This window comes from Myotis myotis, unplaced genomic scaffold, assembly GCF_014108235.1.
Source record: "Myotis myotis isolate mMyoMyo1 unplaced genomic scaffold, mMyoMyo1.p scaffold_m19_p_9, whole genome shotgun sequence".
Taxonomy (NCBI): domain Eukaryota; kingdom Metazoa; phylum Chordata; class Mammalia; order Chiroptera; family Vespertilionidae; genus Myotis; species Myotis myotis.
The window spans coordinates 2,788,157-2,813,893 of record NW_023416401.1 but is presented as its reverse complement, the minus strand read 5'-3'; the positions used below and the strand labels follow the sequence as shown (position 1 = coordinate 2,813,893).

The following is a 25,737-nucleotide window of genomic DNA, read 5'->3' as shown; positions in this document are numbered from 1 at the left end:
CATTTGATAACAGACGTGATGGCACAGCTCAGGAAGTTCTCTGTCTTTAGAGCACGTCCAGGTTAAGTGCTATAGCTCCTTTTAAGGTACTTCCCAATCCTTGGTTCAGTGGAGCATAAGGAATGAACCCCTGGAAAGGACTTTCGGAACCACCTCTGCACTTGCAGGTTAAAGGGAGGGATGACGTGCCTGGGCCCGCGCATTATTGTCGCGTGGCAGCAGGACGTCGTGGGTTGTGGGACGATGCTGTGCACCAATCGCTTTCTTGAAAATGTTGGCCGTTTCTGTACGTTTCGCCATCTGCAAGGTCCCGGTCGTTTAGAACCCTGTCCCTGTATTCTGCACAAATACTGGAGGAGCCTGAGCGGTTCTCACCTCCTGGTGAAGGCTCCTTTGCCTGCCATTGGGAACCTGCGTGCTCTCCTCGCCACCCACTCGCTGGAGTCAGCCCTGGAACTGGCAGAGGAGGTCATGCATCTGGCTTTAGAGGGGGCTACTCACCTTTATGGCCAATAGTAAAGATGTGCTCAGATAGGGGCCATTCAATCTTCCGCTCGGGTGTGAGCCCATCTCCCGATTTGAGAGAGAGAACGCGTTCCTACATGTCACTGAGGGGTGCGTGGCGATTTCCGCCGCAGCGTGGGGTATACACCGGCCTCGTCGAGAAAGACTTAGCTGTGCTGGATCGTGGCGGGAAGAAGTGACGAGAGCATGGGGAGGAAATGAGTCGGTGCTGATTTTAACACCAGCCCCCTGGCCAATGGGTGCGACTAAGCCTGGCCCAGAGTGTGCCGCGGGAAAGCCTAAGGTTATTTCCGTGCCAGGCCGATGCCCTCGCCTTCCTCGCTGAGACCTGCGGCCCAGTAAGAAAGAGGCGGCACAGTGGTGCAGCAGGAAGCGCCAGGCTTCGGAGGTCAGACCCCCTCGAGGTCCGACTGCTGGCCCAGTCCCCCCCCACCCCCCTGGCCCCCAGGTCCACGTGGCAAGCACTTCTCTGGGGTGTGGGGAGTGTAATGACTGGCACCTTGAATTATTAAATAACAAGTGACAGTTTAACTTTCTGCTCTACACTATTTTCGAGTTTGCAAACCACTTTATTTTTTATTTTAAAATGTTTTTATTGATTTCAGAGAAAATGGGAGAGGGAGAGAGAGATAGAAACATCAATGATGAGAGAGAATTATTGATCAGCTGCCTCCTGCACATCCCACACTGGGGATCGAGCCAGCAACCCGGGCATGTGCCCTGACTAGGAATCCCACTGTGATCTCTGGGTTCATAAGGCGACGCTCAAACACTGAGCCACGCCGGCCGGGCCCACATCATTTTATTAAGATTAGTGTCCTCCAGGAAGCCAAAGTAAAAGATGGCAATGGTCATTGGCCCAGGCCTAGGCCATGGGACTGAGCACAGGCATTCGCCCAGTGAGTTCACGGGGCACCGGGTGTGGGACCCAGCTCTTCACACTCTGAACCCAGAGGCAGGGTCCTTCCTGCTTTGACCTCGTCTCCTAATGTGAGGCCAGAAAAAGGCCGTAAAGAAGACGGCGCATTGCAAGCTTTCCACGCACAGAAGTGTCCATCGCTGGTGGCAGACTGGCTGGTGGACAGAGTGTCCGACATGACGGTGTTCCGCCTTTCCCTCTTCTCCCCCCGCCAGTCCTCGTCCTGATGTTCGTGGTGTGGATGAAACGCCGGGACAAGGAGCGCCAGGCCAAGCAGCTCCTGATTGACCCGGAGGATGACGTCAGAGATAATATCCTCAAGTACGACGAGGAGGGCGGAGGCGAAGAAGACCAGGTAAGCCGTATCCTCAGTCTTTGAAATGAAAGTCGATGATCGTGCGCTCTAAGTGATAGGACAAATGGTAAGGCATGCGGTGAGATAACGGCACCGGATGTTGTTTCTGTTGTCACATGATTAACCACTTGGTGAACTCTCCCTACACGTGCTGCATGCACGCTTCTGGAGTCCTTTTCCAAAGTGTCCAGTGTCATATTTATTTCGCAAGAAAATCATTAACATTGTTCTAAGAAGCCTGGGTTGCAACCCAATTCTAGTTATATTTGTACTAATAAAGTAATTTTATTGATAGTTTTTCTTCATTGGATTTTCAAAATATTAAGTAAAAGTAGTTTTTTATTTTGGGGTTTAGATATTTATAGGGTGTCCCAAAAATGAATACATACACTGAGTAATTATAAAGGCAGTGTTTATTAAAATGCATTTCATTGTCAAAATTGAGCTATTGGCTGTTAAAGTGTGTATACATTTCTGGGGACACCCTGTGTGTGTGTGTGTGTATCTGTATATACATATATAAATATAGAAGAAAAAGCACTAGACTGTTCATTTTACACGTATTTTCCAAGCAAATTCGACATTCCAGGTGCCATTACAATCATTGGGGATACAGAGGGGGGCAGAGCCCATAGATGTCTGCCCTCAAGAGCCTTATATTCTTGAGAAATATTTGAAGTTGAAGACAATGTCCAGTTCATCTTTATGTCCGCCGTGTCTGACATGGTACCTAGCTTACTGTTGCTCAATAAACGTTGAAGTTCCCATCTGGCTGTAACGTCACGTGAGCGCCTGTAGCGCTGTGCACACAAGGAAGAGTGTTCTTGTTGAAGGACGAGAGTGGCCAGTGGCGGAACACGGAGCTCCATCTGCTCGGAGGCGGCACTTTAGATATCATACTAGCTAACGTTTACGGGGCCTGTGCTACATACCAGGCATCCCTCTGCGTGCATTAAATGTTATCCCCTAAGTCTTGTGCTATTTTAAAACCTGTGATGTTGCGTGTGGGTGTCCCCATTCCCGTGGTAGAGAACAGAGCTGAAGGCTGTTTGAATTCTGTGAACTCACCCATCCTGGAAGTGGTAGATGCAGGCCTCCGTCCCAGGCCTGTCCTGTGTGACAGCGGAAACTGACTACTCGGTGCTGATGCTTCTAAAAGTGACCTGGGTGACACGAATGCAGTCTGTGAGAAATCATGCTCATCAGATGCACCTGATAGCTATGTCCTGCTCACTTACTAATGCGTCTATCAAGGGCATAGTCAGAAACAAGAGCCCGGAATTCTTGGTCTTGGATTATCGGTAAATTGAGATGTGCTCTGACTTAGGCGCACATGTAGGCATTCGTGATCGGACCGTGAGCTTGAATAAAAGCAAATTTCGTTTAATCGTTGGGCCTCCGGTGGGCGTGCTCCGTGGTGCGTGTGTGGCAGGTTGCAGGGAGGGGTGGCCAGGGTGTGGCCCGTCCCGCCAGCCCCGGCTCATGTCCCGCTGCCCGGCCCGGCCTACAGTCCGCGCCTCTCTCCTTTAGAAGAGGGTTTAGGGTCTGTCGGAGGCCTGGCCTGTGTGTAAAGCGGCTGTGGATGCTGACTAATTAAAGTGGCCCTGTGACTGTACCCGGAGTTTCTTGCTTAGAACTGCCTTTGGATATTCAAATTCGTGTTTGGCGCCCTCCTTAATGAATCTAGCCTTTCACTTTGCTGAGCCATGCTCAAGATTAGCAAAAACTATGCCGACCGCATTATTTCATAAATCTTCCACTGGTATTTTATGTTTCATGTCATTCTTCGTAATTTTCTCGGCATAAACTATACCCAACTCAATGAAGCTTCTGTGAAAATAGGAATAAGTGCCAGCCGGCGTGGCTCAGTGGTTGAGGGTTGACCTAGGAACCAGGAGGTCAACAATTCCATTCCTGGCCAGAGCACATGCCCGGGTTGAGGACTCGGTCTCCAGTAGGGGGCATGCAGGAGGCAGCCTGATCGATGAATCTCTCATCATTGATGTTTCTGTCTCTCTCTCTCCCTTTCCCTTCTTCTCTGAAACCAGTAAAAATATATTTTAAAAAAATAGTACTAAGTGGAAGGGCACCGGTCATAACTGGGTGCTGCGTAGAACTGGAGGCTGGGGGGCAAGAACACAAGGTTTCTCAGCCTCCGCTCCTCTGGACCAGGGCACCTGATGTCACCTGATCTGGGTCCTTCCCTCCCCCACTCCATCCCTTTAGGAAATTGTTTAATGAAGGTTGATGGTTGCAGTTATTTTAGGAAAGACTTCCTTCCTTCATTGACTTTATGCACTTAGATTGATGCTTGAGATCAGATGGTAAAACGTATCTGTGGCAACGATTTAGTCAAATTATCATCATAAACCCTCAACCTCTTCTCTTCCTGACCTCTGAGGTTTTCTTCGCTCCAAGATAAACTCGGGCGTGAATAGGCTGCTTTCTACCCACATTCCTGATAGTTTGACCATTTTTCTGGAACGTTTCTTTATATCGTTCGCCGTGGCTAATTTCTTTATTTAGTACTCATCTTCCTGTGGTGTCCTCTTGTAGCTTCTTGGTTCTTTGATGGCATTTTAGTCTCAATTAAAGATCTATTTCTGATCCTCTGTTACGATTTCTACTTGCAGTTCTCGTGATAGGAAATGGGGACAAAATTACATAATGGGTCTTTTATGCATTCCGGTGTTTGCCCCATAGTCGCAGGAGGAAATACACAGGTAGTAATGCTACTCCAGGGTTCCTGTCTCTCCGGCCTTTACACTGGCTCATGACATCCACTCTCTCACCTCCAGCTCCGCGGCCACTTCCTGAACTTGGGCCAGAACCAGCACCGCCCGCAGCAGCATCCTCCTGAGCGTCCCGGGCCTGGTTCTGACCCGATGCAGGCTTCCTCCTTCCCACGGCAGACCGTGGCCCTGCCCCGAGCTGCGGGATTCCTTCCTCCTTCCTCTCACCATCCTTCCAGGCAGCAAAGCATTACGGGTCTTCTTTCTCCTGGAAGAGGCTTGCCGGTTTCTTTGTTTTTATTCACGTAAACCTCCTCATGTTCTCAGCTTTACCTTGTCTTCTCGGAGCCCTGTGTCCCTGCGGCACCTGTGCTCCTGCCGTGAAGGAGGATTCGCTGGGCAGGAGGCGGGGCCCGGGTTCTTTTTCGTTTCCTCCCTCCCGGGTGCCCAGCGTTTCCCAAGAAGATACCCCGTCTCGGCCTGGTGGCGGCATCAGCCTAAAGCCGGCGGCTGTGTGTGTGTGAGGCTGCGGGTGGGCTTCCCGACTCCCTGTGCTACTCGGCCTGTTTGTCTGTCCTGGGCCCGTTCCGTGCTGTTTTTCCTACGAGAGTTTTCCAATCTATCTCTCGGGATAAATTCTCCAACTGAATGTGTCAAGAGTTTTTTCAAAGTTTCGTAGATTTTATTATTTATCATTTTTCCCAAAGGAAACACACACACACACACACACACACGTTTATTTAATATTCTTTCTTTTTTTTAAGGCTTTACTATCTTACATTCTTTTTTTAATATATTTTATTGATTTTTTACAGAGAGGAAGGGAGAGGGATAGAGAGTTAGAAACATCGATGAGAGAGAAACACCTATCAGCTGCCTCCTGCACACCCCCCACTGGGGATGTGCCCGCAACCAAGGTACATGCCCTTGACCGGAATCGAACCTGGGATCCTTGAGTCCGCAGGCCGACGCTCTAAACTAGCCGTGGGCAAACTACGGCCCATTTGAAATGAATAAAACTAAAAAAAAAAAAAAAAAGACTGTACCCTTTTATGTAATGATGTTTACTTTGAATTTATATTAGTTCACACAAACCCTCCATCCATGCTTTTGTTCCGGCCCTCCCCCTCCGGTCCAGTTTAAGAACCCATTGTGGCCCTCGAGTCAAACAGTTTGCCCACCCTTGCTCTATCCACTGAGCCAAACCGTTTAGGACTAATATTCTTACTTTCAAAGTGAATTTATTCCAAATGCTTCTCCGTCTTCTAAGTAGAACGTTACTGCTGTAAATGTTAGAGTGGTGGTCAGTCCCGGGAAGGGCAGTTTTGGGAAATGGACTGGGTTCTAGTTTCCACAAACGGACAGGCTCCCTGTGAGAAGTCCGTTTCTGGGCAGCAGGGAGCATGGAGCTTTTCAGCAGCACAATAGGGTTCCTGCTTTTTATTAGGTTTTTTGAAGATATTCTCTTAGCAGCCGTGGGCCCAGGACATGGCATGTGGGCCGGCTTGCCCCTGGCAGGCACTCCAGCCCCTGTGTGCGTTGGGCCCTCCCCCTGGACCTCTGAGTTTGCAAGTTTGTGCGGAGGCTCAATGGAACCAGCACACCCTGACAGCTTCCCTTTCGCTCTGAGAGGCCTCATGTCTTCAGGAAACGGTGGCCACATTCATCAGCGCTGGCATCCATGACGTGCTCTGTGCCAGGCCCGGGGCCGCATTCCGAGTCTGCGTGTCTCTCACCATCTTCCCAGCAGCCTGTGCAGCAGGTACTGCGATTAGTTCCGTTTTCACACCAGGCCCGCCTGACCGGAGAGGCCGTGCTCTGCTGCCCTGGGCCGGGGTCAGGGGGCGTGTTTCCCTCAGTCTTGCTGGCCTGGCGCAGGCAGGCAGGCAGGGCTGGGCCACAGCTGGTTAGATGACCACTAACAATCTGGCTTAAGAACAAGTAAAGGGTAAGACCCAATTGATTGGTTAAAGGCGGTTTGCAAAATGGAGCACATTTGGACATTCCTAGCGCTAAAATCTGGAGGAGCGGTCTGAGCAGCCAAGTTATTTTATTAAAAGAGCCAGGCATACAATCTGGGCAGCTGGAACTAAAACCTGACATCCAGGCTGGATGCCGAGACAGAGGGAGGGGGTGCAGATACCAGAAAATCCTTGAGGCCCATCCGCCACTCCCTGACTCAAGGTCACTCGGCCTGGGGTCAACTGTGGACTTCCTGCCCCACTGTGAGCGGCCAGGCCCCCCGGTCTCCTCAGCAGAGAACAGAGCTGCGCAGTGTCACCATATTTGATTCTCTGAAATAATTGTTTTACAGAATCATTCTGCTGAGTCTGCAGCCTGGCAGGTGGCTGAAGCTGGGTGTCTCGGTAGAGGCCACTTCCACAGTCGAATTGTTGGCTGAAGCACACTGTTTGTTAATTATGTCCCCAGATTACTCCTCTTTCCACCCCCACCTGCAAACAGGAGTCCCTGTTAGCTACTGAAGGAGGGACAGTGACTGCACAGGAGGCCAGGGCCGCCAGGGGTTGGGTTAGCACATGGTCATCTCCTTTGTTCTCACAACACAGGGCCAGGGGCACCTTGGGGCCTGAGACAGCGTAGATTCTGAGCATTCCCCTTCCCGTGCCCTGCTCTGCATTCAGTGCATTGAATGGGCACGTGGCTCCTCATTGCCTCTCCCTGTCACTTCATGTGCAGGAGCACAGTACTTTATCATTTAAATACTTATTCCTCCTGACGCATCCTATGTTTACTACGTTCAGAGTTAGAAGAATAGGGATGGATCAGTATTCCAGGAATGAAGTAATAGAGATTTGAATGCTAAGTATGTTAGCAGTAAGTTGGGTTGGGGGGGGGGGAGCTAAAAAAAGTGCCAGAGTTCTGCCACTTGGCCAAGTCCACCAGCCGCCTGGTTTGATGAACAGGGTTGTATTGGACACAGGAGAAGTGTGCCGAGCCTTGCTGTGGACTTACTCCATTCGCGGGTTCAGTCGCCATTTTTCTCCGAAGGTTGCATCCTCTGGAGCTCAGCACAGGAGATTTCAGTCATCTGCCCAAGGTCACCCACTGTGGTGTGGTGGAGCCAGGTTTGAGTTACAGTGCTCCGAGTTCAGATGTAAATCACCACACTGTGCTTTCTTCTCTGTGTTGAGTTTATGTGAGAATTTATCAGAAAACACAAATACACACACACGCGTGCGCACACCCACACACACACACACACTAGAGGCCCAATGCACAAAGATTCATGCAAGAATGGGCCTTCCTTCCCCTGGCTGCCGGCACAGCCTTTGCTCTGGCTGGGACCTGCCTTTCCACCTTCCCACGCTGCCCAGAGGCCCAGAGCGGCTGGGGTGTGCGGAATGCCTGCGCCCCGTCCCCAGTCACTCGGCACCTGCGTATGCAAATTAACCGGCCATCTTTGTTGGGTTAATTTGCATACTCATTCCTGATTGGCTAGTGGGCATTGCAAAGGTATGGTCAATTTGCATCTTTTTTATTAGTGTAGATATCTTTTTAGGAAATTCCAAGTAAGGTGTTAAGATGTGACACAACCCTAGTGAAGGATTTTAATGCTCTGTCACCATATTTCCAAACAGACATTGCCACTTCCTTATCACTTATTTGTAGGTTTCCACCAAGATAGAGTGACAGGTCATGCTACCGTGGAAGGACCGGCCTTGTCTGCAGGGTGATGTTTCAGTTTCTGCTGAGGCGGACAGGGAACTTGGGGAGAGAATGTGGAACTGAAAGTGCATCTAGAAGGCTACGTGTTTGTTGCCGGGGAAGAGTCTAAGAAATGGGCTCATCCTTACAGGGCTCTCCTAACCGCAGGACAAGCTTTGGCTACAGGTCAGGTTTCAGGAGGAGCATCCTTCTGAAGCCCTTTGCTCCAGCCCCACCCCCACTCCTTCCAGCAGAGCCTCACAGCTCCTCAGCCTCCACCCTCCATAGCCTTTGTCACAGTTTATCCGTTATTTTGTTTTCATTATTTTTATCTTTATCATTGAGAACATTACAGTTGTCCCTCCTTTTCCCCCATTGCCCCCGCAAGGCCTTCACCGCACTATTGTCTGTGTCCATGGGCTCTGCATGTAAGATCTTTGGTTAATCTCTTCCCGTCCCCCTTTCCCTCCCCAGCCAGGGACCCATCAGTCTGTTCCATGCTTCTATACCTCTGGATCTGTTTAGTTCATCCATTATTTTGTTCATTAGATTCCACATGGAAGTGAGATCCTGTGATACTTGTCTTTCTCTGACTGGCTTATTTCACTCAGCATAATAATCTTCGGTGTGTCCTTGTAAAAAACATTAGACGAAAAGCTCTATGAGGTCAGTAACCAGATCCATGACGCAAGAGACTCTTCAGAAAGTATCTGTTGCATGAAATTGAGTTGAATTGCATCTTTCCAAGAGAACATGTCAGAATTGTACGGTCGGAAGTAAGTTGTAATAACCTTTCAACAGCACCAGTTTCTGAAGCCCAGCCATAATTTTGCACCAAAGAATGAACCTGCAGCTCGTCCCTGATTCTGAAAGTGTTTCCCCTGTGACGGATAGGGCAGCCTTAAAAACGGAGTTGTGGGAGCAGAAACAAGGCCTGTGTCCAATGGGGACTCGGCCAGTGTCCCTGCAGGATGTGAGAAACTGCCCCCGCCCGACACTAACACGCCGTGTGCAAAACCTTCATCTGCATACGCAGTCCCAGTTGTTTTACCTCTAGTAGGTTTACTATTCAAACCAGAACTGTTTTCAGCAAACCTTTGGTTTTGGGGGCTTTCCTAACCCATAGAGTCTAGTTTTTCACCTCATTTCACCTGTGCAGGTCGTCACCATCCTAACTGTGTTTCTCAGGGGAAGGAAGTCGGGTGGGAATGTAATTTACATAAAAGCTCACAGGGGTTTTTGCATTACTTCTCAGCAGTCCTGTGATCATGTGTTGACATCTTATCACTGTTTTATTCAATTATTTCCATGCCAGGAGCGATGGAGGGGGAGATTATATGTTCTTCCCAGCCTCCCCTTCCTTTCTGTGTCTGCAGGGTTTCTTGCTTGTGCCGTAGTCAGCTTTTTCCCAGGTAACGAACTGTCTTTCGCTTCAGAATGTTGTGCATTTACTGTCATATCCGTGCTTTCATTTCTTCCCATTTGTCTGGAGACAGGGAACAGGTTTCCCTTATCCGAATGCGAATTATAAAGCCGTTTGCCTTTGCTGCAATCACAGAAAAAGCGCCCCTTGTCCCAGCCCTGGCCCGAGGCAGCAGAGCTGGCCAGCAGATGCGTTTCAGCTCTGGCTCCCACCACCGAGGCCCAAGAGGGACCAGGAGCTCTGCATGCCCTCCCCCTGCCCTCCAGCCAGACGCCGGCGGGGGCTGGGGGGGGGGGGAGATCTTCCCAACTAAAAAGCAGTGGGGTTTGTTTTACCCACCGACCAGCGCGCACAGACAGCGTACTGGGCCCAGTGAGCGGGGTCTCCCCTCTAACTCCCCTTCTGTCACTAACGGCCTCACATTTCCTCCCTCAGCAAACTAGTGGGTGTACTTCTCAACAGCCTTGGCTGTAAGAAGCAGCTTTTGTGTTTTGTTTTGTTTTTCTTCATGTTTTTTGCTTCTCTGGTCTGCCTCCTCTTTCCACACCGCTTCCCTGAGCCCGGGACCCGGGGCCAGTCATTAGCCTCTCAGAGCTGCTGTAATCAATGACATGGAACAACACCCACTTGGAAGGAATTGGTGCTTGGAGCACCGTCGACCCATGAACCACGCGGGGGGTGGGGTGGGGTGGGGAGGGGAGGGGATGGTGAGGGACGCCCATCCCCTGCAGAGTCGAAAATCTGCCATAACCTTTTCCTCTCCCAGCACTTAACCCCTGATAGTCTGCTGTGGGCCGGACGCCTTGTGGTTAATGTCAGAGATGGGCTGGCTAGCACATATTTTGTATGTCGTATGTATGCTGTACGGGGTTCTTGCAGTGAAGGGGCTGGAGAAGGAAAATCTGTTACTGAGAAAGTTAGAGGGAAGAGAGGGCACATGGGTGGCATTGACTGGAAACGGCCGCATGGAAGCGGGCTGTGCGGTTGGGACCGTGCTGCTCAGGGCGGCCGTGTCCGAGGGGCACCGAGGGGCCCTGGTGCAGCTCCTGCAGGGCAGCGGGTGCCCTGGGAAACACATGCGGTTCCTTCCTTCGCTCTCGGCGCCAAAAATGGCATCGGGCACCGGAGGCACCCCCGAACCCCTGTGGAGCCATAAATGAGTTTCCACGGCCTCTCTGGAGCAGGCTTCGCCGCGCAGTTCCATAGATTTAACCCACAGTGCAGCGTTCTGAAAGTTTTGCCTGGGATTCCGGAATTTCAATTTCTGCCATTGCAGCATTTTATTTTACATCTTATCTAACGTAGCCAAATGCCTGCAGCTAGATTCGTGGTGTCATTTTTCTGAGCCAGTCATAAATCACTGCAAGGCGGTGGCAGGTACAGGAAAAGCCGGAGCCAGAGTCTTAGCTGCTAACTTCTTCATAACTTGCCTGAAACGGTACCATCCTTCAGACATTTTCGATCAGAGGTGGGAGGAAAAGTGTTTCTCGCTACTTGCAACGCGAATCTTTTACAAACCCTCTCCCATGCCTGTCTCTAGTGGCCGGTGCAAATGGCACATGTTCCAAACATTAGGGAGAACAAGGCTTCCCTTGGCCGTTGTGTGAAAATTAGTACATTTCTTTGGGAAGTTCATGTCGTGAAGGTGAACGCAGGAGAATTTTCCAGCTCCACTTTCTCCCGAGAGTTTTAGGAACCAGAAAAAAAGGTTTCTGGTTGGTGGTTTCTTCTTTATAATCTTCAGAAGGAAGGCCAGGAACCCAGAGATCTGGCGCATGTTCTGAAGTCTGTAATTCTCTTTCTAATTCTCATCCTACGTGTTGTAATTTGTGTGAGGAAAGCGGTGCAGGCTGGTAAAGATGTATAATTTAGAAGGTTTGCATAGAGCGACCCCTTATCAAAGGCTTAAAATGGGACCCTGGGGTCAGGACCTCTGCCATCGAACACACAGCAAGCTCATTTCTGCACCCTGAGCACACCCCACCCGCCTCCCACCACCAGCAGATTTTTATATCCTGTATTTGCCATAGACAAGGAGAAACCATTAGAGAAACTTTTTAAAATTTTTTATTGTTGAAAGTTTTACATAGGTCCCCGCTTTCCCCCCATTGACCTCTTCCAGCCCGCTCTCGTCCCCCCCACTTGTTCCGCGCCCCCCCATCCCCAGTCCTCACCACCCCATTGTCTGTGTCCATGGGTCATGCATATGTGCAGTCACGTTCATTGGTTGATCTCTTCCCACCCACCCTCCCCTGCCTTCCCTCTGAGGTTCAATAGTCTGTTCATGTTTCCATGTCTGTAGGTCTATTTTTGTGCATCAGTTTATTTGGTTCATTAGATTCCACAAGTGAGTGAAGTCATCTTTCTCATCATAGAGAAACGTGTGTTTTAACCCAGTTTCCAGCTTCCTGCAGATGCCAGGGTAACTGAGGAGCGGGACACACCTCCGTCATTACGGTGAACTCACCATGGCACCCAGGGTCTCTCCAGCCCTCCCCACTGTGAGGTTGGCCATGGCGGACCATGTGACCCAAGAGGCATTTCTTGAATTAGGCTGCTCTTCTGAACTTCGGGCATGAAATGTGTCGGAGACTTTATTCAACACATTTCTCAGTGAACCCTTTCAACAATAAAGATTTAAGAAAACAAAGAAGGCCTGGCTAGTGTGGCTCAGTGGTTGAGCATCAACCTATGAACCAGGAGGTCATGGTTGATTCCCAGTCAGGGCACAGGCCCAGGTCGTAGGCTCGATCCCCAGCAGGGTGTGTGCAGGAGGCAGCTGATCAATGATTCTTTCTCATCATGGATGTTTTTATCTCTCCTCCCTTCCTCTCTGAAATCAATAAAAATAGATCTTTGGGGGAAAAAAAGAATAAAATAAAATAATAAATGAACCCTTTCTAGGACCCTGACGTGGCGATGGTGGAAAAGGCTGGGCGGGAATACAGAGCTTTCTAAGCCTGTGTCTGCTCTCTGGGTCGTGAAGTCGGAGGAAGAGGCAGGGGCTCAGGGGGGAGAGACACAGCCTGCAGATGAGCGCGCTGTGCGGTGTACCCACTCGCAGGCCAGGCGGCCGTGGAGGCGCTGCCCGTGGCCGCAGGAGGCGGCTGCCATCAGCTGTAACGCGTCACGTCAGGGTTCAAGCTCTGTTTTGCCAGATCTTCCTGTTTTCGGATGAAATGTTGGCAGCTGACTAGAAAAGTTGTAAAGCACGGCTGACCAATCACAGTGCATTTGTGCCTGTGACCTTTGTAGAGGGAGCTCTCTGAGGATCGAGGGAGACAGGCTCTTCCAGGTGCCCTCCCGTCGCCACGGCAGGGTCTGCGCTCGCCTGAATGGCCAGGTCATGACTGCAGACTCGCCAGGAGTCCACCCCCGGGGAAAAGACCTGCTTACACCGAAGGCTCAGTGCCCTAGTGTCCTGTTACTCCGGCTCCTCATAAGGCATTTTAGTCCTCAGCATAAAAATACTTACTAGCTCTCCTCGTTATCCCTCTGGTCTGTTCCCCCTTTTTACAAAAGCTTTGGTGGTCATCAGACGGCACGGGATGCACCGTTCTCCCCCCTGCTACACGGGGTGGTTATGCGATTCGCCGTCCCCCGGGAACACCTGCTTCCTGAGGTCTGAGCGTTCACCGCTCTCCGAGTCAGTCGCTCTGTAATTTGTACAATATTTTACCATATCAAAGGCTTTCGTGTCTATGCCATTGTATGCCTTTGACATAGTCTATAAATAACTCACGAATTCTGCAGAAGTTTCAGTGGAGCCCATGGGTGTAAGATCAGGAAGTTTTCACTCAGGTCCTGTATGGGTGGCATGAGGTCCTCTGTCCTGACAAGAGAAGACAGCACCCCATGCCTTCGCTTGTGCTGCGGATTCTCCTTCCTCCCAGCCCATGTGTTGCTCAGGGTTCAAAGCCAAAGCCGGTTTCCCCCCCTGAGCCTGCGTTTTTCCATCTATCAAGTTCACATGCGGGCTGGCCTGTCCTACTCCCTGCACCTGCCGCCCCTCCCCTATGGCCCCTGCTCTCCTCCGGGGCGGCCTCTCCTCGCTCCTTCCCCGGTTAGGTTAGCTCGGCTGAGGCTCTGGGAAGCTGCTGTGCAGGGCAGTGGGCCCAGGCGACAGAGTGAAGTTTGAGGTCAGCGTTTGGAAGTCAGGCACATCTGGCTTTGATTCCCATCCTGATCGTGGACTTGCTGTGTGACCTTGGGCAAGTTACTCAACCCCTCTGGTCTACCTCTTCCCCTAAAAAAAGATGCTGATAAAACAGTCTTGATGGGTTTGTTACAACGTGTTGGTGAGCAGACACTTATCAAGGGGCTGGTGGGGTGCCGGCACTGGAGGGTCTGAATGCCTGTGACCTTTCTCCTGGCGTCCCTGGTGTGATTCCAGTCATTCCTCACGTTCCTGTCCCTCCACACTCCTCCTTCGGGTGCGGAGACGCCCCGCCTCGCAGCCGGGCAAGGGAGGCGGCTTTGAGGTCTGATCCCTATGGAGTCCGTCTGTCTGCCTCTGAGTCTCAGTGGCTCTGGGACCTGGGACCAGTCACTTGGGCTGCTTGAGACTCGGCCTCCTGGACTCTCGAGTGGAAACAATACAACGTAACCGCGCTGTTCAGGGCGTTAAATGAGCAAACACATGTAAAGCGCCTAGGCAGCCCCAGGACGGGGCAAATACCCAAGCCTTGAATAAATCCACGCCACTGTCCGCAGCTGCAGACGGTTCGGTTCACCTGGTTGTCGACAGAGACGAAGCCTGCGTGATAAAGAGCATCAGAAACGTAAATATCAGCATTCAATTGGAGATTCCCGTTCAGCTGGGGAAGTGGCCCTTTATGGCGCTAGAACTTGGGGGTTTTAAATCTACGGAGCATCTGCCCACACCTGCGATCCTGATGCATGTTCACAGAATAGTCAGTTTCTTGACACTCAGGCCCCACTGGTGGGTGTGAAAGCTGGACCCGGCGCTGAGGGCCAGTCCTGCCCAGAGCATCCCCACCAGCTGGGCTGGCCTGTCCCCAAGGGGTCCAGGGTCAGGCCGCTTTCTGAGATCCCACGGGGGCCAGAGGTGGCAGCCCTTGTCCGGGACACGCGTGCAGTAAGGGCTGCGGGCCACATACTGTATAGTCTCTGAGGCGTATGCTTCTGTGTTGTTGGTATTGTTTTAAAGGGCCCTTTAACGATGGAAAAGCCAGTCTTAGAAAAACAGGAAATGGGTCAGACTGGCCCACAAACCACAGACCAGGAAGGGCCGGAGAAATAAAGCCTGGCCTTGAAACCAGCAGGACCTAATACCCTCCTTTAAGGAAAAGGGACCACACCTGCATCGGTTTACAACCATTTTTTATAAGCATCATAATAGAGAAAAAAGTTTCCGTCCACCCTCTTAGGGTCCTTGGCCGGGTCTGAAGGTTAAACGAGTGAAGGAAGATGAGCAGAAGACAAGAGTACGCACAGTGGTGACATTTTTTGCCCGGACCTGGGAGACTGCACAAGGGAATGAGAACCCAGAGACGTGAGCAGAGCGGGAAGCTTTTAGACAAGGCAGAGGGGCTGGGCTGTCTGGTGGGAATCGACTAGGAAGATAAATGGGGAGAAGCGACTCGGAAGATCCGTGACTGAATTCCCTGGGGATAAGCGTGTCCTCCCTCCTCCTGGTCCAAGCAGGGGACCCTCCATGTGGGAGTTTTAGGGAAACTCCTGTTTTCCAGGGAAATCTGGGGCAAGGGGAGAAGGCCACAGGACCTTCATGTTTCTGTCATTTTAAAAAATTCCTCCAACTGAAAACATTCAATGTGCGAAGGTGACCTGTTTGAGGGCAGTGTGTCCTGAGCCCATCACTGTTTCGCTATCGCCTTTGCTGCTTTGGGGCAGCTGTATTTCCCCATGAGTTTGTAGTGGGGCCTCGTGTCACCCTTTCCCGTGGGGAACTGACGAGGGGCACCAGGGGGACAGGTGGAGCACAGGCTGGGGGATGAGAAACGCAGAGGGTGGGAGGGAAATGTTTAATCATCACATGAGTCCCTGGCGGCCACGCTGCCGCTGTGTTACACGCGCTCACGCCCCTGCCTCCTGGGTGCGTGTTTCCACACACACGCTGTCCGTGGCCATCGTCACACACCCGCCCGGCCTTGGCCTTGTCTCCGCAGGACTACGACCTGAGCCAGCTGCAGCAGCCCGACACCGTGGAGCCCGACGCCACCAAGCCCGTGGGCATCCGACGGCTGGACGAGAGGCCCATTCACGCCGAGCCCCAGTACCCTGTGCGCTCCGCGGCCCCGCACCCCGGGGACATCGGGGATTTCATCAACGAGGTACGGACACTCCCTCTCTCTATAAGAGCGTTTGCTTCATGTTAATGGTTAGTTCCAGGGAGACTACCGATTGCTTGGGATGCAGCGATGTCGTTCACACTTGTTTTTCTGCAGGTTATCTGTGTGGGTGAGCAAATGTGTCTTCAGGAACAGAAAATAGATGGAGGTGTTTTGATCAGCCCCAAAGAGATCGATCAGTTAACATCCCGCCTTGTAAATGCCGTCATCCATAGGGTGTCCCAGAAAAATATGTGCACGCACTCTGAGTAATTAATTATAAGGGCAGTGCTGACTAACATACACTTCACTTTCACAGTAGGGCTGTGCCGTGACAGCGTGGACATTTTGGGGACACCCTGTATAGTATCGGTATAGGCTGTTTCCTGAGATGATAAGCAATAGACTTAACAATTTTAAAAAGTGTGTTCTCATTTCATCTATTAGCACTGATGAATGTAACAATAGTTCACTTTCATTTTCCCCACTCTGCACCCTTTAAATCCACAAATGATGAGAATCCAGTGCCTCCCATGACCGGAGAGTTGCATCCAATGAGGTCAGTAGGAAGAGCAGCTAAATTAAATATTACGGAAGTGATCTAAATGCTTGTCTGGTTGAGGAGTTTTAGGAGCGCCTGTAAGAGGCAGCTGATTCTCTGTTGAATATGACAGATACGATTTTCACTGTCGGAATTCTTCCGGCGTTCTTGCAGGTCATTACTGACCAGGAGTTCTGCGACGTTTCTTACTTCCGTCTGGAATTAGCATGACGTAAGCTGCTTCATTCGATCATGTCTGTCGTTAGGCTGCTGTCCTCCTTTTGAATTTTTATTGTGAGTGTAGGAGCGACACATACGGATACTGACTGTGACTGTACGGCAGGACTTGGTCTGCAGCCATAGCATCCCACTCAGTATCTCCCAGACCAGGGCTGGTCCTAGTGTGTTACAGAGGGGACTGCATTCCAGGTATGTGCCACCTGCAGTCTGGAGCTGATAAGATCATTTCCTGGGCGTCCTGGACATAGGTGTATATTACATCTACTGCTCGGTCCACCTTAGGTTTTTGGATGCACTTACTGTTTGGGAAAAAAAAAAGCTTTGAAACACATTTAGAATATGTATCTGTCTTTACACGTTTTTCTTACTGTCCGTTTCTAAAATGCATGCTGCTTTCTGAGCATATGTGTTGGCCCCTGCAAAGAGGTGACAGGTTGATTTGCGGTAGAAGTGACGGGAACGTAGATGGAAGCCACAACCCAGAGAACCGGCAACTCCTCCTTCTACAAAAGTCTGCCCCCGCTTTCCCAGGGGCTTGCTCTGCGGGCCTGGTTAGGGGACGTTCAGGGGCCTCCACCCCACTCAGGACCCCTCTCCTCTAGGACTCCTGGCACGAGGTTCCCTCTGCGTCCCTCGGAGCCCCCCTCGGTCCGGGGGCGGGAGGTGTGCACATCCCTGGGTCGGGAAGGGCCTGGTCTTGGGCCACATGGGTTTGCTGAGTACGTGAATGGTTGAAAGGCTCACTCCCCAAATGACTACTGAAGCGAAGACATTGAATATGATTATAAGATAGAAAATGTGCAAGAGAAAGGGGAACCAAAGAATATCAACCCAGAAAAGGCCTACCTTTGACCCAGGAAGAAAGTCTAAGGAGGTGACAGTCTCAGGACAACGCAATAGAGCAGTGGTTCTCAACCTTCCTCATGCCGCAACCCTTTAATACAGTTCCTCATGTTGTGGTGACCCAACCATAAAATTATTTTCGTGGCTACTTCATCACTGCAATGTTGCTACTGTTATGAATCGTCATGTAAATATCTGATATGCAGGATGTATTTTCATTGTTACAAATGGAACATAATGAAAGCATAGTGATTAATCACAAAAACAATATGTAATAATATGTGTTTTCCGATGGTCTTAGGCGGCCCCTGTGAAAGGGTCGTTCGACCCCCAAAGGGGTCGTGGCCCACAGGTTGAGAACCGCTGCAATAGAGGGTCCAGGGAGGTGACAGTCGGTTCTGTGGGAAAATCAGAGTATGAAACTGTCCGAAGGCCTAAGTCAGAAATAACATTCCAACACACCGCACACCGCACAGATCCTTCCATCGGGGACGCTCGTCAAGACGTGCTCGGTATCTTCCTGTAGCTGGACAGACAGATGAATCCAGGCCACGGTTTCCAGTAGCTGACGGTAGCTAGGAAGAGCTGGAGCACAAGTTAGAAATACATTTGAGGTGTCAACAGCTTTCTGTATCTCCAGGTCTGTTTGATTCAGCAGAGCACCCAGTGCCCCAAAGGAAGGATAATACAGTGGTGATTAGAATTGGGGTGTTTATAGATGTGAAGAGTAGGTAAACTCATGAGGACATTCTATAGTTTGTTTGTTTGTTTATATAATGAATGAATGTTGCCTCAACTCTCAAAAACGATGACATTTCCCGTCTGGTAGGAAGAGGAAAACAAATCACACAATTTTTAATTTCAGCGACAGCATTTCATTCCATTTTGAGGTTTTTAAACATGACCTTCAGAGGCTGATAAGTTGAAACACATTTATTTAATCTCAGCCCAACCGCAGGTATTAGCATACCTTCAATGATTCTACTAATCCCGTGTGTTTCTTTATCTCAGACGTACAAAAACCGGGGCGTCCTTCTGTGAAAAGACCGACGTTTGATCGTTATCATTTAAAAACGTACGGAAGGTGCTTCTAGAATAACTTGCTTAAAACTTGCTTTTGTCCCTACGGATTAATTCCAATCCATTCTCTTTAAAATATCTCTGCCCACTCTTACGGGAGTCGGACGTTCGGGTTCAGACCCAGTTGCCTCACCCTAATAGCTCTGTTACCCTGTGCAAGGTCGGGATCCTTGGCGAAACCTGTTGGATGCCCAGTCTGCTTCGTAGAAGATGAGGCTAATGATAGAGCTTCCTTTTAAGACGGCAGCGAGGCTTACATGAGGTAATCCTCATAAAAGCACTCGGTGTACTGCCTGTCCAATAAGAAATTCTCTTCATGATTATCAGTATTTTGTCATTATCATTGCAAATTACCTTTCTACTGTCTTCCACTTATAAACAGAACACATACAAACCTCTCCTTTTTAAAAAAATCTCTTTAAGTAAAGTGGAATTCCCAGAAAGGGCCTTAGTGCTGCTGGTGTCGCTAAGTCGCAGAACCCCGCCTATTGTGAGCGTGGTGTACCCTTAGGTCCACACGCGCATTTACACCGACGCCCTCGCGCTGAAAGGAGCGAGTACACATATGCACAAGGCGCTGAGGTGAATACGCCCAGGACAGCCGCTGGAGTTCCCTCCTGGCGCCTGCTGGACGCCGGGCTCTGGGGCAGGTCCTGGGGTGAATGCAGACAGCCGCTGCGGAGAAGGGGTGCCGTCAAGTACAACCGACAGGTGGCAGGAGAAGCTTGGGGGACAAAAGAGACCCCGGAGTGACTCCCAGTCATGGGGGGGAGGGGGGTCGGCCATATAGAAGTGGCAGATATTTTAACAGGCTTCAAAGGATGGATGGGTGAATGGGAGGATGGATATTAATCAGATGAAAAAATATTTCAAGCAAAGGGACTCACATTTCAGCTGCCAGGAAGGGATGAACAAGCCCACAGCATGAGGCACAGAAGCACAGGGCGTGTGTGGGCGTGAGGGGTGGGTGACGAAGTCAGCTGTGGTTGCCGGAGCGGAGCCGAGCGTTCCCGAGGCAGACAAAGTGGTGACCAGTCTGGGTCACTGAAGGCCCCTCTGGAGACCTTACCCTCCGTGTCCCCCAGACATCAGGCCTTTGAGGAAGGACTTCCAGTTTTTCCCATGTCAGCAAATTCTGTTGGTTGCTTAAACTTTTTAATCAGTTTTGACTTAATTTTTTATTAAGGGGAATTATTTTAAGGGCTCATGCACTAATTAAAAGTCATCGTCCGTGTCCCCAGGGAAACCCTCCTCTCTTTGGTAAGAACGGCCATAGGTGATGGAGAGCGATGAGAGGGTTGGGCCCGGGAGAGGGACATCACTAACATGTGAGAGAGAAGCCCGTAGAAGCAGGGACAGTCCGGGGAGCAGGAGACCAGTGAGAGAGGCGTGTGCTGTTGCCAGGGAGGAGGTGACAGGAGACAGAGTGAGGGACCCAGCCGACCTCTGGCCTCTGGCCTCCCTCCCGCTGGCTCCTGCGCTGAGGAATGTGCGTTTGTGTGGTCCCTGTGAAGGCACAGCCCAGGGCCGGAAGCCGATAGGTACTCACTCAGCAAGACCTCAGCCCCAGCCTCAGCTTTTCATCTCACAGAGGCACCTGGGACTACGGGAAACAGGTAGTTCAGCCCAGCCAGGCTCAGCGGTTGAGCATCCACCTATGAACCAGGGCACATGCCCAGGTTGGGGGCTCGATCCTCAGTGTAGGGCATGCAGGAGGCAGCCGATCCGTGAGTCTCTCTCATCATTAATGTTTCTATCCCTCTCTCCCTCTCCCTTCCCCTCTAAAATCAATACACATATATTTAAAAAAAGAAGAAATGTGTCTTGATTTGAATAAACAAGTCCAAAAATAATAAAGATGTAAAAAAAAAATAATAGAGATGCATTTTTTGGCTACTGCTATCTAAGGCTACAATAGCTCACAACTTTAAAGTGTCGTTGACCTAGAATAACAAAGGCTTACTCCTTTCTCAAATCACATGGTAACTGCAGGCCCACAGTGGCCCAGGCCCAGATGTCTCCTGCATCCCAGGAGGCAGAAGGGAAACTTCAGGCAGGCCATCCTCCTGGCTGAGGAGGAAGGAGAGGAGCCTAGCAGAGACGAGTTAGCTGGAACTCTGAAGAGCGTCCCTAGCCCTGGCGGGTGTGCTCAGTGGTTAGAGTGTCCAGGGCACCAAAGGGTTGTGGGTAGGAAAGGTTGGGGCGCATGCGGAGGCAACAGATTGATGTTTCTCTCTCTCTTCCCCTCCCCCTTTTTCTCTCTTTAAAAAAAAGAAAAAATCAACGGAAATATATCCTCCAGTGAGAATTTAAAACATATGTAGAATCTGCTCTACACAGCTGCCCACACTCATTGGCCAGCGCCAGCCCCCCGGCCGAGCCTGCGCTCGGTGGGGAAGTGACTCTGGCTCCGCTCAGAGGCCTGTGGTCTGTGGCAGGGGCTCCGCCTGCGGGAGGGGCCTCCTGAACCACTGAGGAAAGAAGTCATGAATTTTGAGAAAAATTATAGCTTGTGGTTCCCAGTCTTCACAGAATTACCATGTAGTTTATTCTATAAATAAGATGAAGAAAATGCCATCTCACCTTATTTTTTATAGGTTGAAGCAGTTTGTTAAAGTCACTGTATCCTTAAAAGATAATAATACCTGATCACAGTATATCAGTTAATCTCACACTTCACGCTTTGGTAAGGTCACAAATGGCTTAATGGGGGAGTTGCCTTATATTATAATCCCGTCGGGCCTTGTCTTCATTCTTCCTTTGATATCCTTCCAGACTCAGGTCAAATACAATGCCACTTCCTCCTGGAACTCCTAGTTCTCGGTGCTAGTCTGAGTTTTTTTTCTTTTTTCTTTTTTCTTTTTTTTTTTTTGGTCAGCATCCTGATCACTTTTGCCTGCACTTTCTCCTACACTCCCTTTCCTCTGAGATTCCTCAGTCTGTTGCATGGTTCTGTGTCTCTGGATATATTTTGTTCATTGGCTTGTTTTCTTTTTTTAAAAATATCTTTTATTGATTTTTTACAGAGAGGAAGGGAGAGCAATAGAGAGTTAGCAACATCGATCAGCTGCCTCCTGCACACCCCCTACTGGGGATGTGCCGACAACCGAGGTACATGCCCTTGACCGGAATCCTTGACCGGAATCGAACCTGGGACCCTTCGGTTCGCAGGCCGAGGCTGTATCCACTGAGCCAACCGGTTAGGGCTTGTTTTGATCTTTAGATTCAACAACTGAGTGCCATCATGGGATCCTCCCCGTTCTCTTCCTGGCTTATTTCGCTTAGCGCGTTTAATTTTGAGACATGCTGACAACCCCGGTGTCCAGGGTTGGAAAGGTCGTGGTCCGCAGGTGGACATGGCAGACAAGCCCTGGGTCCCCTGGAGCCCGGAGGTCCTGCATGTGGATTTGCCCGTCGTGTCGTAACCCCCTCCTTGTCCCTTCTCTCTCTCCCAAACCCCAGGGCCTGAAAGCTGCGGACAATGACCCCACGGCCCCGCCCTACGACTCCCTCTTGGTCTTTGACTACGAAGGCAGCGGCTCCACGGCCGGGTCCCTGAGCTCGCTCAACTCGTCCAGCAGCGGGGGCGAGCAGGACTATGACTACCTGAACGACTGGGGGCCCCGCTTCAAGAAGCTGGCGGACATGTACGGCGGCGGCGACGACTGAACTTCAGGGTGAACTTGGTAACCGGACAAGTGCAGACCATTTCAACTGATATTCCCAAAAAGCATTCAGAAGCTAGGCTTTCACGTGTAGTCGACTAGCACCGTGCTCGCTGGAGGCGTGGGCACAGGCTGCAAACCCATGTGGGCTCCGAGGGAATATCAGTGTCCGATGCTGTTTGGAGGAACACGGAGCTCAGTTACACTTGAATTTTACAGTACAGAAGCACTGGGATTTTATGTGCCTTTTTGTACCTTTTTCAGATTGGAATTAGTTTTATGTTTAAGGCTTTAATGGTACTGATTTCTGAAATGAGAAGTAAAAGACAAACTATTTTGTGGTGGGAGCAGTAAGTTAAACCATGATAACGCTTCAACACGCTTTGGTTACATTGCATTTGCTTTTATTAAAATTGCAAAGGAAACTAGCAAACAAAAACTCATGGAGCAATTTTTATGATCTTGGGGGATGAGACCATGAGGTTGGGAAAATGTACATTACTTCTAGTTTTAGACTTTAGATTTTTTTTTTTTCCACTAAAATCTTAAAACTTATGCAGCTGGTTGCAGATAAAGGGAGTTTTCATATCACCAATTTGTAGCAACATTTGAATTTTTTCATAAACTAGAATGTTAGACACATTGGGTCTTAATCCATGTACACTTTTTTTTTTTTTAATTTACTGTGTTGTTTTTTTTCACTTCACTGTAAAAATGGTATGTGTACATAATGTTTTATCGGCATAGTCTATGGAGAAGTGGAGAAACTGCAGAACATGTGTATGTATTATTTGGACAATGGATTCAGGTTTTTGCATGTTTATATCTTTCGTTATGGTAAAGTATTTACAAACAAAGTGACATTTGATTCGATTGTTGAGCTGTAGTTAGAATACTCAATTTTTAATTTTTTAATTTTTTTTAATTTTTTTGTTTGTTTTTGTTTGGGGAGGGAGAAACGTTCTTAGCACAAATGTTTTACATAATTTGTACCAAAAAAAAAAAAAAAGAAGAAGAAAGGAAAGGGGTGGCCTGGCACGGGCGGCACTGCTAAGTGTGTGTTTTTAAGAAGAAAAAAAAAATGGGGGGAAAGCTTTCAAACTGGAGAGACTTCTGACAACAGCTTCGCCTCTGTATTGTGTACCAGAATACACATGAACACCCCAGCGTTCTGAATAAAATGCTAATTTTGGATCTGGTGCCTGGTTTGAACCTTTTTTTCCACTCGAGCTGCTTTGAATGATACAAAAATCCTAAGTCCTGGAGTGGCGTAGAGAACAACAGTACAAAGGTTGGTATTTGTTCTTGCGCTTTTCACCCTTGAACCCTTAGCGGGCATCCAGGCCAGGAGCAGCAGAGGGTCCATGTGGATCTTCCCATTCCCACAGGAGACGAGCACCAAGGGATGCAGGAGCCGGCGGGCCTGGCGGGTCCACAGATCCATCCTTAACGGCAGAGCTTGTGCAGTCCCTCCTGTCACCTGCACTTTAATTCCCTTCTGCTCTGGCTCATGGTTCCACTGACTCTGATGGGCCTTTCTCCTTCGTGCAACCGCAAAAGGAAAACCGCGGTGAACAGGGACGGGACTGGCCTGCAGACCTGGAATTCTCCGCAGTTCACTGGGGCCACGGTGCATGTACTGAGGGAAATGGACGTGGGTTTGACTGACTTCCATTCGTTGACGGTGAGAAGGCTAAAGGCTACTTCCCAACATGTAGAGCCTTCCTAGAGAAGCAGAACCAAACTGTACGGTCACCCTAAAGCACAGTGACCCCTGTTTTGTAAAACTACTATTTGAAGTTCTCTGCTTTTTAGACAGCCCCTTGTTCTGTCAATTAACTTGGCTTTCTAGCTGCTTGAATAATAGGGAAGATAAACTTGGCTGTCTGACCTTGTAGGCTAGTCATCTAACTTAAGGTCCGGAAAAACCCTTATTTGGGAGACAAAGGGGTAGAAGGATATACATAGGGAAAGCTTCCTCCATGTTTTTGCTCAGAAGTTTGGGAGATGTCTCCCTCTGGGCCCACTGGTGAATAAATGGTGTAGCTCCATTTCTCTGGGCGTTGCTTGGTTTTTCTTGGTCTTCTGCAACAACATGACCATTTTTTTCCAGTTTTATTGAGGAATAATTGACATATAAAAGTGTGTGTCTGTGTGTGTATTCATATATATGTAGCATGTGTGTGTGTGCAATGTGATGATTTGATGTATGTGTACATTATAAAATAATTTCCACAATCAAGTTAAGACATGCATCACCTCACATAGTTATCTTTGTGTGGTTGTTTGGGTGTGGTTGTGTGCTGACAACACTTAAGCTTTACTTGCTAAGAAAATTTCAAGTGTACAATATAGTATTAGCCTGATATAATCACAGGAAGAAAATGGAAATGATCTTACTATTGTGAAATGGTTTCTGTATGTTACTGTGATTCATAGTGAATTTTAAGAGATGAAGGAATTCTCACTGTATCTTTCTATTTGCTTCATGATCCTTATTATACCATATATGCTTCTGTTGTACAGTCTGAGAAACATCTATATAGTATACCTCCTCTAATGAACTCCAGTCCTTTTGTGTTATTTTTGTAATAATTAAATGCCAGAGCTTGCCTCTGGGAATTTCCATAATGAAACTTACTAAATTTACTAATTGAAATAGTCTTTTCTAAAATGTATTCTTAGACGGTGCCTCTGTGTTGCTGTACACCCAAATGAAAACTGAGCTGTATTTTTATTTTATTTATTTACTGATGACACTATTACAGATTTTTATTTCAAATTTTGCAATATTTAAAATTTTCCTCCCTTAGGAAATACTCTTCTCATAATTTTCTGATAGTTACTGTACTGTCACAGACTACATCTCATATATGCATAAACTTTGAGCATTAATAATAAGCATTCTATATATAATCAGTAAATGTAAACATTATTTTTCAAAACTTACCATTATTTGCAGAAGTAATACATGAATCTATTTCCTTGTGAAAACACTTTTCAAAAAAACAAAACGGGAACCAGTAAAAACTGAAAGGCCCTGCCCTGCTATTGGAGGAATTTTTGTTAGCCATCTGATGTGTAATTTCTAATTTTTTTAATAAGCATTTTTATTCCCACACTAGAGGCCCCATGCATGAATTCGTGCACGGGTGGGGTCCCTTGGCCTGGCTGGAGATCGAGGCCTAGTGGGGGGTAGGGGGTGAGGGGAGAATCGGGTGGGGCTGGCTGGGGGTTGGGGCCGTGGGTGGTTGGGGGGATGGCCAACCGGGGCCGGATCCGGCCGCATGGCCGCCGCAGTGCGCGTCATAGTGACCAGTCGTTCCAGCTGTTCCGGTCAGTCATTCTACCGTTCCAGGCACTGGGCTTTTATATCTATAGATTTCTATAAAGACTATGTTTTCATGAAAATGGGATTGCATGTGATATATTTTCTG

At 49.2% G+C, this 25,737-nt stretch overlaps 1 protein-coding gene across 1 annotated transcript in view; it reads left to right on the top strand.

The window, feature by feature from the left end:
• The window catches only part of CDH2 (cadherin 2), a 192,688-nt gene extending 169,189 nt beyond the window's left edge, over positions 1–23,499 (top strand). Inside the window, exons 14-16 of the mRNA XM_036322734.1 lie at positions 1,660–1,799; positions 15,770–15,934; positions 22,098–23,499. Of these exons, the coding sequence (XP_036178627.1) occupies positions 1,660–1,799; positions 15,770–15,934; positions 22,098–22,304 (512 nt within the window). The 3' untranslated portion in view covers positions 22,305–23,499. The remainder of the gene's footprint in view (positions 1–1,659; positions 1,800–15,769; positions 15,935–22,097) is intronic.
• The last annotated feature ends 2,238 nt before the right edge of the window (positions 23,500–25,737 follow it).